An 18,163-nucleotide genomic window follows, 5' to 3' on the forward strand; every position below is an offset into this window, starting at 1 on the left:
AGTTACATGAACAGCACTGTGGCTCCATCTCACACATACTGAATCCTAAATGTTCTTCTAGCTGTTGTTCATTACTCTTATTCATCAGTTTAATTGTATTTATGTTTGAAGCATTGTCCGTTACAATGGCAAGAACCTGTTCTTTTTTGCGTTTCTGATCTTGCAAAGCTTTTTCCACTAAGGCCTGGAGAAACTGGCTGATGTGATGAGCTTTACTATCTTTTACTGCCCGTGTCTTGCTAACAATTTCTTTCTTGTCACAAACATATCGAACATTGATGGCAAAATAATTCAGTGAAATGCAGTGACTCTGGCATACGGCAAAGTCAATGGGTTTCAAGATAGGACATTCAGACACAGCATTTTGTGAGGCCTTTTTCTAATCTGCTTTTGCTATTGAAAGCATTATTTATGAGCTCAAAAACCTTTCAGGTGTTGCGTTTTTTTAAAAAGCTGATCTGCTTTTGCAGCTGAGAAACGTATCCTCAAAAAACGCAGCAAAAACGCTGTTTGTGTATGCGGCCTTAGATCAGGAATAGAACAGACATTTATAGGACATTTCATAAGTTCCCCAACTTCCTAAGAAAAAATTTTAATCACACTCTGCATTGCACCACTGTCCCCAATTTATTATATATTTTAGGAGTCTGAGTCGGTGCATTTTATACCGACTTCACCAAAATGAGCTCCGACTCCACAGCCCTGGTTCTAGAGATGTGTCTGCTGCTAGAACTCTGTGTGGCATTGACCTGGTCTCTAATCTGAGCTGCTGTTAACCTGGGATTTCTGAGGCTGGTGACTCTGATAAACTTATCCTCCGCAGCAGAGATGACTCTTGGTCTTCCCTTCCTGGGGCGGTCCTCATGTGAGCCAGTTTCTTTGTAGCGTTTGATGGTTTTTGCCACTGCACTTGGGGACACTTTCAAAGTTTTCCCAATTTTTAGGACTGACTGACCTTCATTTCTTAAAGTAATGATGGCCACTCGTTTTTTTTTTCTTAGCTGCTTTTTTCTTGACACAATACAAATTCTAACAATCTATTCAGTAGGACTATCAGCTGTGTATCCACCAGACTTCTGCACAACACAACTGATGGTCCCAACCCCATTTATAAGGCAACAAATCCCACTTATTAAACCTGACAAGGCCATCTATGAAGTGAAAACCATTTCTGGTGACTACCTCTTGAAGCTCATCAAGAGAATGCCAAGAGTGTGCAAAGCAGTAATCAAAGCAAAAGGTGGCTACTTTGAAGAACCTAGAATATAAGACATATTTTCAGTTGTTTCACACTTTTTTGTTAAGTATTTCATTTCACATGTGTTAATCCATAGTTTTGATGCCTTCAATGTGAATCTACAATTTTCAGAGTCATGAAAATAAAGAAAACTCTATTGCTTATGAATTAACTTTTTGCAATGATTTCAAGAGTTATCTACAAAACCTAATAAAAAGCATTTGAATAGAAAATAAAGAAAACTCTTTGAATGAGAAGGTGTCCAAACTTTTGGTCTGTACTGTGTGTGTGTGTGTGTGTGTGTGTGTGTATGTGTATATATATATATATATATATATATGTGTGTGTGTGTGTGTGTGTGTGTGTGTGTGTGTGTGTATATGTATGTATATGTATATATATATATATGTATATGTGTGTATGTGTGTGTATATATATATATATATATATATATATATATATATATATATATATATATATATATATATACACATAAACCAAATGCTGCTGACAGGTCCTCTTTAATTAAACTTGTCAGTCATCCACATATAGGACTAGTCGGGTCTCCCACTATAGTCCTTGGTTGTCTTTTCAAACTTTCCTCTGACTAGAGCATCCGAGTAAACCATACCTGGCTGCTACCCTGCAGCCAGCCTCTGATTCATTTTGCCTGTGGTTTGGACAGCGTTAATTTGCTAACCCTTTTTAATATATGTCTTTATTCATTCTACTTTATCTGACCTTCTTTTACATTATACAGGTCGGTTCAGAGGGAATCTTTCTGGCAAGAGAGTAGATTTCTCTGGCCGTACAGTCATCTCTCCTGATCCAAATCTCCGAATTGATGAAGTTGCTGTTCCTGTACATGTGGCCAGAATACTTACGTTTCCAGAAAAGGTAAACCTGCAATAAACGTTAATGCGCTTTTATTAAATTGGATATAGTCTATTCTTTTGGGAAAGTCTGTTACTCTTTGCTTACATTAGTGAGTTAGCTGTATATACTGTATATATTATGTAGGAGAAACTGAGACTGCTGTATATGCATCACGTGGGAGACATGGAGATTATTGTATGGTTTGTTTTTTTTTTGTTTATACCGTATTTTTCAATTTGTAAGACTCACTTTTTTCCCCTATGGGATGCGTTTTACAAACTGCATACGGCAGTGGTGGTGCAGGGTTGGCGAAACGGAGGGCTCTGAAGGGGTGTCAATGCAGTGGAGCAGCTCAGCAGGGCCCGTGTGCGGCAGCAGATGGTGGCGATACTGCAGGCTCGTGCGGTGTCGCGGCACTGCTTTGAATCACCGGCGGTTGACGCGATGGACTTTAAGAAAATGTCCACAGAGGCCAATCTGCGCACACGCCGCCTCCACAACCATTTTCTTGATGTCCATCGCATCAACGCCTGGCGATTCAATGGAGCCCGCAGTCTGCCATCAGATCAATGGCGCTCACCGATGCAACACCCCACGGGTCTGCAGTATCGCCGATTTTTTTTTTTTTTTGCTGCCAAACACTGGCCCTCTTGAGTCACGACACCCCCTCCTCCAAGTTTGACGGCAGATTAATGGCACAAGACGCCGTGAAACTCCACAAGCCTGCAGTATTACCGATCCTCCACTGCCGAACATGGACCCTCTTGAGTCGTGACACCCCTCCGCCGGCAGATCAATGGCGCTAGACACCGTGCCACCCCACAAGCCCGCAGTATCACAGACCCTCCGGACACTGACCCTCTTGAGCCGCTACACCCTCTCCTCCGAGCCCGCAGCATTGTCTACCTTGCCTCCTGTGACTTACCTGAGCCGCTCCCTCACGGTGAGCTAATATAAGAGGCACTAGGATTATAAAATTGACCTTTTCCACATAGAACATTCTGTAAACAAAGAAGGAAGAATCTGTACAACGACTGAGTTGCAAAAAGCTTAAATTTTATTAGTACAAAAGCATCATAGCAAATAGACAATATATAAAAAAGTAGAGACAAGTGGTGTATGCCAGCAGGTGGCGCCCTCACCATACACACGGCACATAAGGGCACATAGTAAATGAATCCATGAGTACATAGCTAGGGCATACCAATAAGGCAGGCAGCCCAAAGCTGGACTAATTGTAAACAGACAAACAGTGCTCCTATACAGTTAATCCAAGGCATAGTAAAATCAGTAATACATGAAAGACATGAACATAGCCCTGAATCACATGCAGTGTATAAATATAACGTACCTATGAGTGTAGTGAGAGCCCACAACCCCGACCTATAGGTTTCGGTGTTAATCCTTCTTCCGGGGGTCTTCTGTAACTGGCCATCGTTGGATGTAATCCAGCTTTGTGTTTGCATCACAGCAGTGTTCAGTAGTAAGTGAGCTTGTATACACACTCTGTGGGGCCAGTGGTCAGAAAAAAAACCTGAGTCGGTTGCCAAGCACTGAAGCCCACTAAGGATCAGCCCAAAAGCCAGGCCAAATGACATTGGCACATGGGTCGGAGGCTCCCCACACCTGTCCTGAAACAATCTCTGAGAATTCTTCAAGAAAAAGATATGTGTGTATATGTGTATATATTTGTTGTTTGTGTGTTGCATTGTTTGTGGAGCACTGTGTGTCTGCAGCGTTATGTGTATGTGTGTGTGGTGCGGTGTGTGTGTTGCGCGGTGGGTGTGTGTGTTTTGGGGGGAGGTATGTTTTTTGTGTGTGTGTGTGTGTGTGTGTGTGTGTGTCATGAAGGGGAGCAGAAATATTTCAAAGATAAATATATATATTTGTATCTCAAAAAAGGGGGATCAGCAGGATAGCCCTATTTAGATGCCTGAAGCTGACCCCTACCTGTCAACGGAGGGTATGACACCCTAAATTAGCCGCGCGCCCCCGTTCCACATTGACTTGTTTTCCGTTGACAGGTAGGGGGTTAGCTTCAGACATCTAAATAGGGCTATCCTGCTGATCCCCCTTTTTTGTGATACAAATATATATTTATCTTTAAAATGTTTCTACTCCCCTTCACGAATGTGTGTGTGTGTGCAGGTGTTGACCTGGGAAATTTTTTTTTTAATATTTTATATTTAAATAAAGATAATGTTTCAAAGGGATTTGTGTTTACATGGTAAATTTGAATAATGATTTAAGGCCCGGGGCATAGAGTGCCTCATAGCAATCAGTAGGAAATTTAATGTGACATGGGGACTTGTTTAACTGTAACAGTATAGCAAAGGAAAGTTTGGATTGAAGACAGCACGGTTGAAGTTATAAAAAAAAAATAACAAATATAGGGAAGGAGAGAGTAAAACGCGAGAGGATAAGATTCACCACTTATAAGAATTGTGATTCTAATCAACAATCTCTTGACCTCCGGGCACGTCTACCAGATGAGGAGCATATCCCCTATAGTGTGGCAACCAATAAAGCAATTCCCAGGGAATACATGGGCAATGGAAGCTTGTGTTGGACACCACATAGTTAAGACATTAAAGGGTTATTTTCAAGTTGTTGCTTGAGGAACTCACAGCTCTGCAGTCTCCCAATTCCTGGTTTTGTAGCAAGTCAGGCTCTACTTGAGAAACAGTTCTAGTAAGCAGCAGAACTGTAATGCCCAACACAAAGTTTGATGTAACACATCCAGCTATCAGTGGTTTGTAAAGGTGTCTACACTGTTATCACTGGATTTATACAGACACAAAAAGGCATTTGAACAAGCACACAGTTTGGGGCATTAAGGCTAGGTTCACAAACTTTGTTTTTTTGACGCTGCGTTTTTGTGCGTTTTTTTTGCGTTAAAAAAACACACAAACGCACACGTTTTTGCCGCAATTTGGTCCGTTTTACGCTGCGTTTTCTTTTTCGCTCCTAATTGGGAGACCCAGACAATTGGGTGTATAGCTATTGCCTCTGGAGGCCACACAAAGTATTACACTTAAAAGTGTAAGGCCCCTCCCCTTCTGGCTATACACCCCCAGTGGGATCACTGGCTCACCAGTTTTGTGCTTTGTGCGAAGGAGGCAACACATCCACGCATAGCTCCACTTTTTAGTCAGCAGCAGCTGCTGACTATGTCGGATGGAAGAAAAGAGGGCCCATACTAAGGGTCCCCAGCATGCTCCCTTCTCACCCCACTGTATGTCGGAGGTGTTTGTAAGGTTGAGGTACCCATTGCGGGTACGGCGGCAGGAGCCCACATGCTGATTCCTTCCCCATCCCTTTCTTCAGCGCTCTATTGGGAGACCCAGACGATTGGGGTATAGCTACTGCCCTCTGGAGGCCACACAAAGCACTACATTAAAAGTGCAAGGCCCCTCCCCCTCTGGCTATACCCCCCCGTGGTATCACGGGTTCTCCAGTTTTAGCTTTGTGTGCGAAGGAGGTCAGACATTCCATGCATAGCTCCACAGATTTTAGTCAGCAGTAGCTGCTGACTATTTCGGATGGAAGAAAAGAGGACACATATAGTGTTCCCAGCATGCTCCCTTCTCACCCCTGGATGGTGTTGTAAGGTTGAGGTACCTATTGCTGGTACAGGGCTGGAGCCTGACATGCTGTTTTCCTTCCACATCCCCTTGTAGGGCTCTGTGGAAGTGGGATCCTGCCGGCCTCTCAGCTCTGATGCCGGGCTCCATCCACAGACCCATTAGAACCTGATGGAGACGGAGCAGGAGTACGATCAGGGACAGGCCCTGCATCATACAGGTACTCTGTGTCCCCGGCAGGCACAGACACACTCCGGGCTGGCTGGGTGTTGTAGTGCGCCGGGGACCGCAACGTGGAGTTGGTGTCCCTACAGATTACTGGGGGATTGTTTGTGTTTGGGAACGCAGCGCCGACCCCCTCTGGACCGGGCGGCGCTGCTGTGACTTGTGGTGCGCCGGGGATCCGCCGTCCGCGCTTTTACGGCGGCGGCGGTTATAAATTTAGTCCCCGGCTTTTTGGGCCTAGGACGCCGGCAGCTCCGTTTCGTTCCCGCCCCCACCCTGTCATTCAGGGTAGGGGAGAGACGCTGTTCGTTAGCAGCGACGAGGGCTGGAGCCTGATTTACATGCTCCAGCCCTCTCACTTGGCACAGAGGGAAGCAGGCTTCCCGCTCTTGGCCAGGAACGCCCAGGGCCCGCCCCCCTTCCTCTCTAGAGACGCCGGCAGCCATTACATGCATGCCTGGCTGGAGGAAGGACGCAAGGCTCTGGGAGACCTGGACTAGGGGCTATCTGGCGACCACACACCCGCTTTTTAAGCGGGCGGTAAGCGATTTTTCTGTGCTGGTCCCTCTAGTGCCTCACTGTGTGTCAGTGTACTGGGTACATATATATAGATATTGTATTTCTTGCACTGTGAGGTGCGCTTCTGGCTGCATATCCCAGATCGCTCTGTGGAAGCAGCAACATGTCATCCTCAAAACGCAAGGCGGCCAAGGCAAAAAGGGCTGTGTATACTGCGTGTGCTGCATGTGGGGCTAATCTACCAGTAGGCTCCGATGACCCCCATTGTGTGCAATGCTCCGACCCGGTGCTGCTTCGCCAGCCGGAGTCAGGAGAGGTAGTGACCCAGGCTGAGACGCTTGTAAGTTCTGCCCCGGTGACAGGGACGGACTTTGCAGTTTTTGCAGATAATATGTCTGTATCTATGGCAAAAATCCTTGAAACCTTGCAATCTATGCATGGGGCTCAGTCTCTGGGCACGGAGAGGCCTCTGTCCTCAGGTCCCCCTTACTTGGAATGTATCCAGCCCACAGGGGGGTCCCCGGCTTCACAGGCCGAGGATTATGACTCAGATGATGGCCCCAGCCACCCTAAGCGAGCTCGCTGGGAAAGACCCTCGACGTCTTCACACTGCTCAGGGTCTCAGCGCAATCAGTCTCCCTGTGATGTGTCGGATGAGAGTGATCAGGAATCCACTCCTGGAACCCCTCTCAACCTGGATACCCCGGATGGGGATGCCATGGTAAACGACCTTATCTCAGCCATCAATAGGCTGTTGGATATTTCTCCCCCAGCCCCTTCAGCAGAAGAGGCGGCTGCGGAGCAGGAAAAGTTTCGTTTCCTTTATCCCAAGCGTAAATTGAGTGCTTTGTTAGATCACTCTGACTTCAGAGAATCAATCCAGAAGCACGACGCTCACCCAGAAAGGCGTTTCTCTAAACGATCTAAAGATACGCGTTTCCCTTTCCCCCCTGAGGTGGTCAAGCGCTGGACACAGTGTCCAAAGGTAGACCCCCCGATTTCCAAACTTGCAGCTAGATCCATAGTTGCAGTGGAGGATGGCGCTTCACTTAAAGATGCCAATGACAGACAGATGGACCTTTGGTTAAAATCTGTCTATGAAGCTATCGGCGCGTCGTTTGCTCCGGCATTCGCAGCCGTATGGGCACTCCAGGCTATTTCAGCTGGCTTAGCAAAAGTGGATGCTATCATGCATCCAGCAGTGCCGCAAGTGGCGCACCTTACCACGCAGATGTCGGCGTTTGCGTCTTACGCTATCAATGCGGTCCTAGAATCTACCAGTCGCACCTCAATGGCGTCCGCCAATTCGGTAGTTTTGCGCAGAGCCTTGTGGTTAAAGGACTGGAAAGCAGATGCTGGTTCCAAAAAATGTTTAACCAGTTTGCCTTTGTCTAGAGATAGACTGTTTGGCGAGCCATTGGCTGACATCATTAAGCAGTCCAAGGGTAAAGACTCCTCTTTACCACAACCCAGAACATCCAAACCTCAGCAGAAAAAGTGGCAGCAGAGGTTTCAGTCCTTTCGAGGTTCGGGCAAGACACCGTTTACCTCGTCCAAAGGGACTCAGAGGACGCAAAGAAACTCAGATTCGTGGCGGACTCACACACGCCCCAAGAAAGCAAATGGAGGTACCGCTTCCAAAGCGGCTACCTCATGACTTCCAGCCCCCCCCCTCCGCATCGCCGGTCGGGGGCAGGCTCTCCCGCTTTTCCGGCATTTGGATGTCACAGGTCAAAGACCGGTGGGTGACGGACATTTTGTCTCGCGGGTACAGAATCGAGTTCAATTCTCGTCCTCCAGCTCGGTTCTACAGAACCTCCCCACGTCCAGACCGAGCAGATGCTCTGCTGCAGGCGGTGGGCTCCCTAAGAGCGGAAGGAGTGATTATCCCAGTCCCTCCTCAGGAACAAGGGCAAGGATTTTACTCCAATCTCTTTGTGGTTCCAAAAAAGGACGGCTCGTTCCGTCCTGTTCTGGACCTAAAACGGCTCAACAAACATGTGCACGCCAGGAGGTTCCGGATGGAAACCCTCCGCTCTGTCATTGCCTCAATGTCCAGAGGAGACTTCCTTGCCTCAATAGACATCAAAGATGCTTATCTCCACGTGCCAATTGCTACAGAACATCAACGTTTTCTACGTTTTGTGATAGGAGACGACCATTTTCAGTTCGTAGCTCTTCCATTTGGTCTGGCGACAGCCCCACGGGTCTTCACCAAGGTCATGGCGGCGGTGGTAGCAGTTTTGCACTCTCAGGGACACTCGGTGATCCCTTACCTAGACGACTTATTGGTCAAAGCTCCCTCTCAGGAGGCATGTCAGCACAGCCTGAATGCTACGCTGGAGACTCTACAGTCTTTCGGATGGATCATCAACTTTCCAAAGTCGATCCTATCACCGACTCAGTCACTAACGTATCTTGGCATGGAGTTTCATACTCTAGCAGCGATAGTGAAGCTACCGCTGGACAAGCAGCGGTCACTACAGACAGGGGTGCAATCTCTTCTGCAGGGCCAGTTGCATCCCTTGCGGCGCCTCATGCATTTCCTAGGGAAGATGGTGGCAGCCATGGAAGCAGTTCCCTTTGCGCAGTTTCATCTGCGCCCACTTCAATGGGACATTCTCCGCCAATGGGACGGGAAGTCAACGTCCCTGGACAGGAAAGTCTCGCTTTCCCAGACGGCCAAAGACTCTCTACAATGGTGGCTCCTTCCCACCTCATTGTCTCAGGGAAGATCCTTCCTGCCCCCATCCTGGGCAGTAGTCACGACAGATGCGAGTCTGTCAGGGTGGGGAGCAGTATTTCTCCACCACAGGGCTCAGGGGACGTGGACTCCGCAGGAGTCCACCCTTCAGATCAATGTTCTGGAGATCAGAGCAGTGTATCTTGCTCTACTGGCCTTCCAACAGTGGCTGGAAGGAAAGCAGATCCGAATCCAATCGGACAACTCCACAGCGGTGGCATACATCAACCACCAAGGAGGGACGCGCAGTCGGCAAGCCTTCCAAGAAGTCCGGCGCATTCTAATGTGGGTGGAGGACAGAGCATCCACCATATCCGCGGTTCACATTCCAGGCGTAGAAAACTGGGAAGCAGACTTCCTCAGTCGCCAGGGCATGGACGCAGGGGAATGGTCCCTTCACCCGGACGTGTTTCAGGAAATCTGTCGCCGCTGGGGAGTGCCGGACGTCGATCTAATGGCGTCTCGGCACAACAACAAGGTCCCGGCATTCATGGCGAGGTCGCGCGATCAAAGAGCTCTGGCGGCAGACGCCTTGGTTCAAGATTGGTCGCAGTTTCAGCTCCCATACGTGTTTCCGCCTCTGGCGCTCTTGCCCAGAGTGCTACGCAAGATCAGATCCGAGTGCAGCCGCGTCATACTCGTCGCTCCAGACTGGCCGAGGAGGTCGTGGTATCCGGATCTGTGGCATCTCACGATCGGTCGACCGTGGTCACTGCCAGACCGACCAGACTTACTGTCCCAAGGGCCGTTTTTCCATCAGAATTCTGCGGCCCTGAACCTGACTGTGTGGCCATTGAGTCCTGGATCCTAGCATCTGCTGGATTATCTCAGGAAGTCGTTGCCACAATGAGACAAGCTAGAAAGTCGAATTCGGCTAAGATCTACCACAGAACGTGGAAGATTTTCTTGTCCTGGTGCTCTGCTCAGGGAGTGTCTCCCTGGCCATTTGCATTGCCCAAGTTTCTTTCCTTTCTGCAATCGGGGTTAGAAAAGGGCTTGTCGCTCAGCTCCCTTAAAGGGCAAGTTTCGGCACTATCCGTGTTTTTTCAGAAGCGTCTAGCACGTCTTCCTAAGGTGCGCACGTTCCTGCAGGGGGTCTGTCATATTGTGCCCCCGTACAAGCGACCGTTAGATCCATGGGATCTGAACAGGGTACTAGTTGCTCTCCAGAAGCCGCCCTTCGAGCCTCTGAAGGAAGTTTCCTTTTCGCGGCTGTCGCAGAAAGTGGCGTTTCTTGTTGCGATCACATCGCTTCGGCGAGTGTCTGAGCTGGCAGCTCTGTCATCTAAGGCTCCCTTCCTGGTGTTCCACCAGGACAAGGTTGTGCTGCGCCCCATTCCGGAGTTTCTTCCTAAGGTCGTATCCTCTTTTCATCTTAATCAGGATATTTCCTTGCCTTCTTTTTGCCCTCATCCGGTTCACCGGTATGAAAAGGCCTTACGTTTGCTAGATCTGGTGAGAGCACTCAGAATCTACATTTCCCGCACGGCGCCCATACGCCGTGCCGATGCACTTTTCGTCCTTGTCGCTGGTCCGCGCAAGGGGTTGCAGGCTTCTAAAGCCACCCTGGCTCGATGGATCAAAGAACCAATTCTAGAGGCCTACCGTTCTGCGGGGCTTCCGGTTCCTTCAGGGCTAAAAGCCCACTCCACCAGAGCCGTGGGTGCGTCCTGGGCATTACGCCACCAGGCTTCGGCTCAACAGGTGTGCCAGGCAGCTACCTGGTCCAGTCTGCACACTTTCACCAAGCATTATCAGGTGCATACCTATGCTTCGGCGGATGCCAGCTTAGGTAGAAGAGTCCTGCAGGCGGCAGTGACACCCCCGTAGGGGAGGGCTGTTTTGCAGCTCTAACATGAGGTATTTATTTACCCACCCAGGGACAGCTTTTGGACGTCCCAATCGTCTGGGTCTCCCAATAGAGCGCTGAAGAAGAAGGGAATTTTGTTACTTACCGTAAATTCCTTTTCTTCTAGCTCTTATTGGGAGACCCAGCACCCGCCCTGTTGTCCTTCGGGATGTTTTTTTTGTTGTTTGCGGGTACACATGTTGTTCATGTTGAACGGTTTTTCAGTTCTCCGATGTTATTCGGAGTTAATTTGTTTAAACCAGTTATTGGCTTCCTCCTTCTTGCTTTGGCACTAAAACTGGAGAACCCGTGATACCACGGGGGGGTATAGCCAGAGGGGGAGGGGCCTTGCACTTTTAATGTAGTGCTTTGTGTGGCCTCCAGAGGGCAGTAGCTATACCCCAATCGTCTGGGTCTCCCAATAAGAGCTAGAAGAAAAGGAATTTACGGTAAGTAACAAAATTCCCTTCTTTTACAGGGCTCTGGGTGAAGTGGGATTTACCGGTCTCCAGGCACTGAGACCGTGCTCCATCTACAGCCCCTGGAGAAGATGCTGGATGGAGCGGAGTACATCAGGGACATGGCCCTGCTTCCTCAAGGTACTCTGTGTCCCCGTGCATTTGGCGCTCACACCGCAGCATGCTGGGTGTTGTAGTGCGCCGGGGGACATCAGCGCTGCGGCGCCTGTGCCATGGCCTCATTCAGCTTCGCTGAAGCAGGCTCACTTATGGGAATTGGTCGCGCCGGCCGCTGGGACTGCGGCGCGGCTGGCACTTGTAGTGCGCCGGGGACTTCAGCGCGGCCTGCGCTTTTACGGCGGCCGCGCTGATAACTAGAGTCCCCGGCTTTTGCGGCCTGCTTCCGTTTGTTCCCGCCCCCAGACCTGCCAGTCAGGAGAGGGGCGGGACGCTGTCCACTTCTAGGAATCGGTCGCGCCGGCCGCTGGGACTGCGGCGCGGCTGGCACTTGTGGTGCGCCGGGGACTTCAGCGCGGCCCGCGCTTTTACGGCGGCCGCGCTGATAACTAGAGTCCCCGGCTTTTGCGGCCTGCTTCCGTTCGTTCCCGCCCCCAGACCTGCCAGTCAGGAGAGGGGCGGGACGCTGGCCACTTCTAGAATCGGTCGCGCCGGCCGCTGGGACTGCGGCGCGGCTGGCACTTGTGGTGCGCCGGGGACTTCAGCGCGGCCCGCGCTTTTACGGCGGCCGCGCTGTTAACTCGAGTCCCCGGCTTCTGGGCCTAGTCTCCCTTCGTTACCGCCCACAGCCCTGACAGTCAGGGTAGGGGCGTGACGCTGCATAGCACTGCAGCGCTGAGAGCTGGAGTATGTTTTGCATACTCCACCCCTCTCACTGTGTGCACTGTGAATCCGGATTCCCGCACTTTCTCAGGCACGCCCACGGCTTCCTTCTCTACAAGGACGCCGGCAGCCATTAGTGTCAGTTTCTGTACGATACAGAGACAAGTGTGGAAGACCCTGGCATTCTGATAGTCACACAATCGCTGCAACAGGCGTTAAGCAGCACCTGTGGTGCTAACCCCACTAGTGCAGAAGTGCACTTATAGATATGCTTGTACTATATACATTGCACTGTTTGGTCGCACGTTGTATATACCCTCCTGGATTATGCGGAGGAGTTATCAGCATATTCTCTGTGTAAAACAAAGGTGCAGAACCACATGTTTTTTCCATACAGCTGGTACAGCATGTACGGCTATACGGCCGGCAGGTTACATAGACTCCCATTGTATGCACTAATGGCCAGGGGATGAGGACGGTGTCTGCAGTATTTACTGACAGTTTTTCTGAGACTATGGCTATGATACTAGAAGCCTAGCAGTCCGGACATGTCTCTCACAATATGGGCACTGTTGAATCATTGATCCATGGCCCCCCTCAGTGTGAACAACTAACAGCTCCGGGAATGTCACACGCATCCCAGAGTCACGGCTCTGCACGGACGTCAGTCCCAGACAGCCTAAGCGGGCTCACTATGAGCGGCCTCGGTTTCATCAGGGTCCTAGCAGAAGGACTCGCTGTGTAATGAGGCGGAAGTAGCGGCTCAGGATTCTGATCCTGAGACCGCTCTCAATCTGGATACACCTGATCGCGACGCCATAGTAAATAATCTTATAGCGTCCATCTATAGAATGTGGGTTATTTCTCACAGCTCCTCCAGTGGAGGAGTCAGCTTCACGTATTTTTCTGGACCACTCTGCCTTCAGAGAGGCAGTCCAGGAACACCACGCTTATCCAGATATGCGCTTCTCCAAACGGCTTAGGATACACGTTATCCCTGTCCCCTGACTTGGTCAAGGACTGGACCCAGTGTCCCAAGCGGCATCCTCCAATCTCCAGGCTGGTAGCTAGATCCATAGTTGCAATGGGAGATGGAACTGCACTCAAAGATGCCACTGACAGACAGATGGATCTCTGGTCGAAAGCCATCTATGAGGCTGTCGGCGCACCGTTGGCTCCGGCATTCTCTCCCTTTTGGCACTCCAAGCTATTTCAGCTTGTCTTACACAGATTGACACGGTTACACGTACATCTGTGCCGCAGGTGGCATCCTTAACCTCTCAAATGTCTGCATTTGTTTCTTACGCGATTCAGGTTGTCCTGGACTCTGCGAACCGTGCGGCGGTAGCCTCCGCTACTCCGTGTTTTTAAGCAGAGCCTGGTCTGCTCGTTAAGTGAATGGAAGGCAGATTCTGCTTCCAAAAAAGGTTGCCTAACCAGTTGCCTTTTTCTGCTGACCGACTGTTTGGTGAGCGTTGGATGTAACCATTAAACAGTCCAGGGGTAAGGATTCATCCTTTCCTCAGCCCGGACACAACAAACCCCAACAGAGCAAGAGGCAGTCGGGGTTTTCGGCCTTTTCGAGGCTCGGGCAGGTCCCATTTTTCCTCGTCCAATGTGGACTCAAAAGGATCAGAGGAGCTCAGATTCTTAGCGGGCTCAGTCACGCCCAAAAAAGCGACAGTCTGAAAACCCGCTTCCAAGGCGGCTTCCTCATGACTTGCGGCCTCGGTCGGTAGCAGGCTCTCCCGCCTTGGCGATATTTAGCTGCCATAGGTCAATGACCATTGAGTGTGAGACATTCTGTCTCACGGGTACAGGATAGAGCTCACTTCTCGTCCTCCAACTCGATTCTTCAGAATTTCTCCACCTCCCGGCCGAGCCGCTGCTCTTCTGCAAACAGGGTGCACTCTATAGGCAGAAAGAGTGATGACCCCCGTTCCTCTTCAGGAACAAGGTCACGGTTTTTACCCCAAATTCTTTGCGGTACCTATAACAACGGGCCGTTCCGTCCCGTTCTGGATCTAAAAATGCTCAGCAAGCTCGTGGACACCAGGCGGTTCCGGATGGAATCCCTCCGCCATGTCATCGCCTCAAGGTCCCAAGGATATTTCCTAGCATCATTAGGCATCAAGGATGCTTATCCACACGTGCCGATTGATCCAGAGCACTAGCGTTTCTACGCTTCGTTATAGGAGACGAACACCTTCTGTTCGTAGCTCTACCTTCCGGCTAGCGACAGTCCCACTGGTCTTCGCCAAGGTCAGGGCAGCAGTAGTCACAGTCCTGCACTCTCAGGGTCACTCTGTGATCCCGTATTTAGACGATCTACTTGTCAAGGCACTCTCTTAGGAAACATGCCAACACTGCCCGAACGTTGCGCTGGAGACTCTCTAGAGTTTTGGGTGGATCATCAACTTTTTAAAGTCAGATCCGACCCCGACCCTATCGATAACATATCTAGGCATAGAGTTTCTTACTCTCTCAGCGATAGTGAAGCTTCCGCTAGACAAACAGCATTCACTACGGGCTGCAAGCTCTTCTTTAAGAACCAGTCGCACACATTGAGACGCCTCATGCACTTCCTACGTAAGATGGTAGCAATGGAGGCAGTTCCTTTCGCGCAGTTTTACTGCGTCCACTACAATAGGACATTCTCCGCCAATGGGACGAGGAGTCGACGTCCCTCAACAGAGTCGTCGTTCTTTCTCAGGCGGCCAAGGAATCTCTACGGTGGTGGCTTCTTCCCACCTCTTGGTCAAAAAGAAGGTCCTTCCTATCCCCATCCTGGGCGATAGTTACGACAGACGCGAGTCTATCAGGGTGGGGAGCAGTTTTTCTCCACTACAGCGCTCAGGGTACGTGGACTCAGCAAGAGTCCACCCTTCAGATCAATGTTCTTGAACACAGAGCAGTGTATCTTGCCCTACAAACCTTCCAACAGCGGCTGGAAAGCAAGCATATCCGACTTCAGTCGGACAGCTCCACAGCGGTGGCATACATCAACCACCAAGGAAGAACGCGCAACCGGCAAGCCTTCCAGGAAGTCCGGCAGGTTCTGATGTGGGTGGAAGACACGGCATCCACCATATCCACAATTCACATCCCAAGTGTGGAAACTAGGAAGCTGACTTCCTAAGTCGCTGAGGTGTGGCCGAAAGAGTATGGTCTCCTCACCCGGACGGGTTTCAGGAGATCTGGCGCCGCTGACAGAGGCCGGACGTCGATCTAATGGCGTCACGGCACAACAACAATGTGCCAGCTTCATGGCACGGTTTCACAATCATCGAGCTCTGGCGGCAAACGCCTTAGTTCAGCATTGGTCGCAGTTCCAGCTACCTTAGGTGCCACCTCTGGCATTGTTGCCCAGAGTACTGCGCTAGATCAAGACCGACTGCGGCCGCGCCACCCTCGTCGCTACAAATTGGCCGAGGATGTTGTGGTATGAGTCCTGGAACCTAGTGTCGTCAGGATTACCTCAGGACGTGGTTGCCACCATGAGACAGGCTAGCATACCAACGTCCGCCAAGATTGACCACAGGACGTGGAAGATATTCTTATCTCGGTGCTCGGCGCAGGGTGTTTCTCCCTGGCCGGTTGCATCGTCTATGTTTCCTTCCTTCCTGCAATCTAGGTAGGAAAATGGGTTGTCGCTCAGTTCCCTTCAGGGACAAGTCTCAGCGCTATCTGTATTTTTTCAGAAACGACAACTTCCTCAGGTACGCACGTTCCTACGGGGAGTTTGTCTTCTCAGCACTCCGTACAAGCGGCCGTTAGAGCCCTGAGATCTGAACAAGGTTCTAATTGCTCTCCAGATGCCGCCTTTCGAGCCTTTGAAGGATGTCTCCCTTCCCGCTTTTCACGGGAAGTGGCCTTCTAGTAACGGTCTCGTCTCTTAGGAGAGTTTCCGAGCTAGCAACGCTCTCATACAAACTCCCTTCCTGGTCCTTCACCAGGACAGGGTAGTTCTGCGTCCGGTTCCGGAATTTCTCCCTAAGGTGGTATCCCACTTTCATATCAATCAGGATATCACCTCACCTTCTTTGTGTCCTCGTCCAGTCCATCAATTTCAGAAAGATTTGCATCTGTTGGTTCTGGTGAGAGCACTCAGGTTCTACTTCCCGCATGGCGCTCCTGCGCCACCCGGATGCACTCTTTGTCCTTGTCGCTGGTCGGCGTAAACAGTCGCAAGCTTCCAAATCCACCCTTGCTCGGGGGATCGAGGAACCAATTCTTGAAACCTACAGTTCTACTGGGCTTCTGGTTCTCTCAAGGCCGAAGGCCCATTCTACCAGAGCCGTGGGTGCATCCTGGACATTACGGCACCAGGCTACGGCTCAGCAGGTGTGTCAGGCACCTACCTGATTGGGTCTGCATACTTTTACCAAGCATTTTCAGGTGCATACCTACGCTTCGGCAGACGCCAGCCTAGGTAGATAAGTCCTTCAGGCGGCAATTGCCCACCTGTAGGAAAGGGCTGTTTGACGGCCCTATCACGAGGTATTCTTTTACCCACCCAGGGACTGCTTTTGGACGTCCCAATTGTCTGGGTCTCCCAATTAGGAGCGAAAAAGAAGGGAATTTTGTTTACTTACCGTAAATTCCTTTTCTTCTAGCTCCAATTGGGAGACCCAGCACCCGCCCTGTTTTCTCTGGGTTTTTTCTGTTTTTTCGGGTACACATGTTGTTCATGTGGTATGGTTCAGTTCTCCGATGTTTCCTCGGATTGAATTGGTCTTTAAACCAGTTATTGGCTTTCCTCCTTCTTGCTTTGGCACTAAAACTGGTGAGCCAGTGATCCCACTGGGGGTGTATAGCCAGAAGGGGAGGGGCCTTACACTTTTAAGTGTAATACTTTGTGTGGCCTCCAGAGGCAATAGCTATACACCCAATTGTCTGGGTCTCCCAATTGGAGCTAGAAGAAAAGGAATTTACGGTAAGTAAACAAAATTCCCTTCTTTGCTCACTGCGTCTTTATGCGTTTTTTTATCAGTGAACAAAAAAAAGGTCTGATGTAATTTCCTTCTTCAATATGTTCTTCATTCTTCACTAGTGTATGCAGGAGAGCAGACAGCTGCAAAGCTACAAGGCTCAGCATACTCTATCCAATAGTGTATGCAGGAGAGCAGACAGCAGCTGCAGAACTATAAGGCTCAGCATCCTCCATCCAGGACTGTATGCAGGAGTTTTTTGCCCCCCAAAAAAATGACGTGGGCTTCGCCATATTTTTGTATGCTAGCCAGGTACAGCAGGCAGGTACGGGCTTCCCCCAACCCCCAGCTGCCTATTTGTACCCGGCTGGGAACCAAAAATATAGGGAAGCACTTTTTTTTTTATTTCATGAATTAAAAAAAAATGACGTGGGCTTCGCCCAATTTTTGAGTCCAGCCAGGTACAACTAGGCAGCTGGGGATTGGAATCCACAGTGCAGGGTGGCCATCCTTTCTGGGCACCCCCGCTGCGAATTGCAGTCCGCAGCCACCCCAGAAAATGGCACTTTCATAGAAGCGCCATCTTCTGGCGCTGTATCCAATTCTTCCAGCTGCCCTGGTGACGGGTGGCTCGCTGGGTAATAATGGGGTTAGGGCTAGCTGTGTATTATCAGCTGGCCCTAAGCCCGAAATTCATGGTGTCACGCCAATATTAGACATGGCCACCATGAATTTCTAGTTAAGATAAAAAAAAACACAACACACAGAAAAATATTTTTATTATAAATAAAACACAATACAATTAGTGACTTCATCTTTATTGAAATAAAGAACCCCCCTCCACAGTAATCCTGGGTCAAGGGTCCCGCGCCGTCCAATCCGGATCCAATATCATCTGATC

The 18,163-nt window shown here is 50.0% G+C and overlaps 1 protein-coding gene across 2 annotated transcripts in view; it reads left to right on the top strand.

The window, feature by feature from the left end:
- Positions 1-18,163, top strand: part of POLR3A (RNA polymerase III subunit A) — a 317,895-nt gene that overhangs the window by 69,010 nt on the left and 230,722 nt on the right. For both annotated transcript variants that reach the window (XM_075349070.1, XM_075349071.1), the window contains exon 8: positions 1,998-2,134. In XM_075349070.1, the coding sequence (XP_075205185.1) occupies positions 1,998-2,134 (137 nt within the window). The remainder of the gene's footprint in view (positions 1-1,997; positions 2,135-18,163) is intronic.

The sequence above is a fragment of the Anomaloglossus baeobatrachus genome, chromosome 5 (assembly GCF_048569485.1).
Source record: "Anomaloglossus baeobatrachus isolate aAnoBae1 chromosome 5, aAnoBae1.hap1, whole genome shotgun sequence".
NCBI classification, from domain to species: domain Eukaryota; kingdom Metazoa; phylum Chordata; class Amphibia; order Anura; family Aromobatidae; genus Anomaloglossus; species Anomaloglossus baeobatrachus.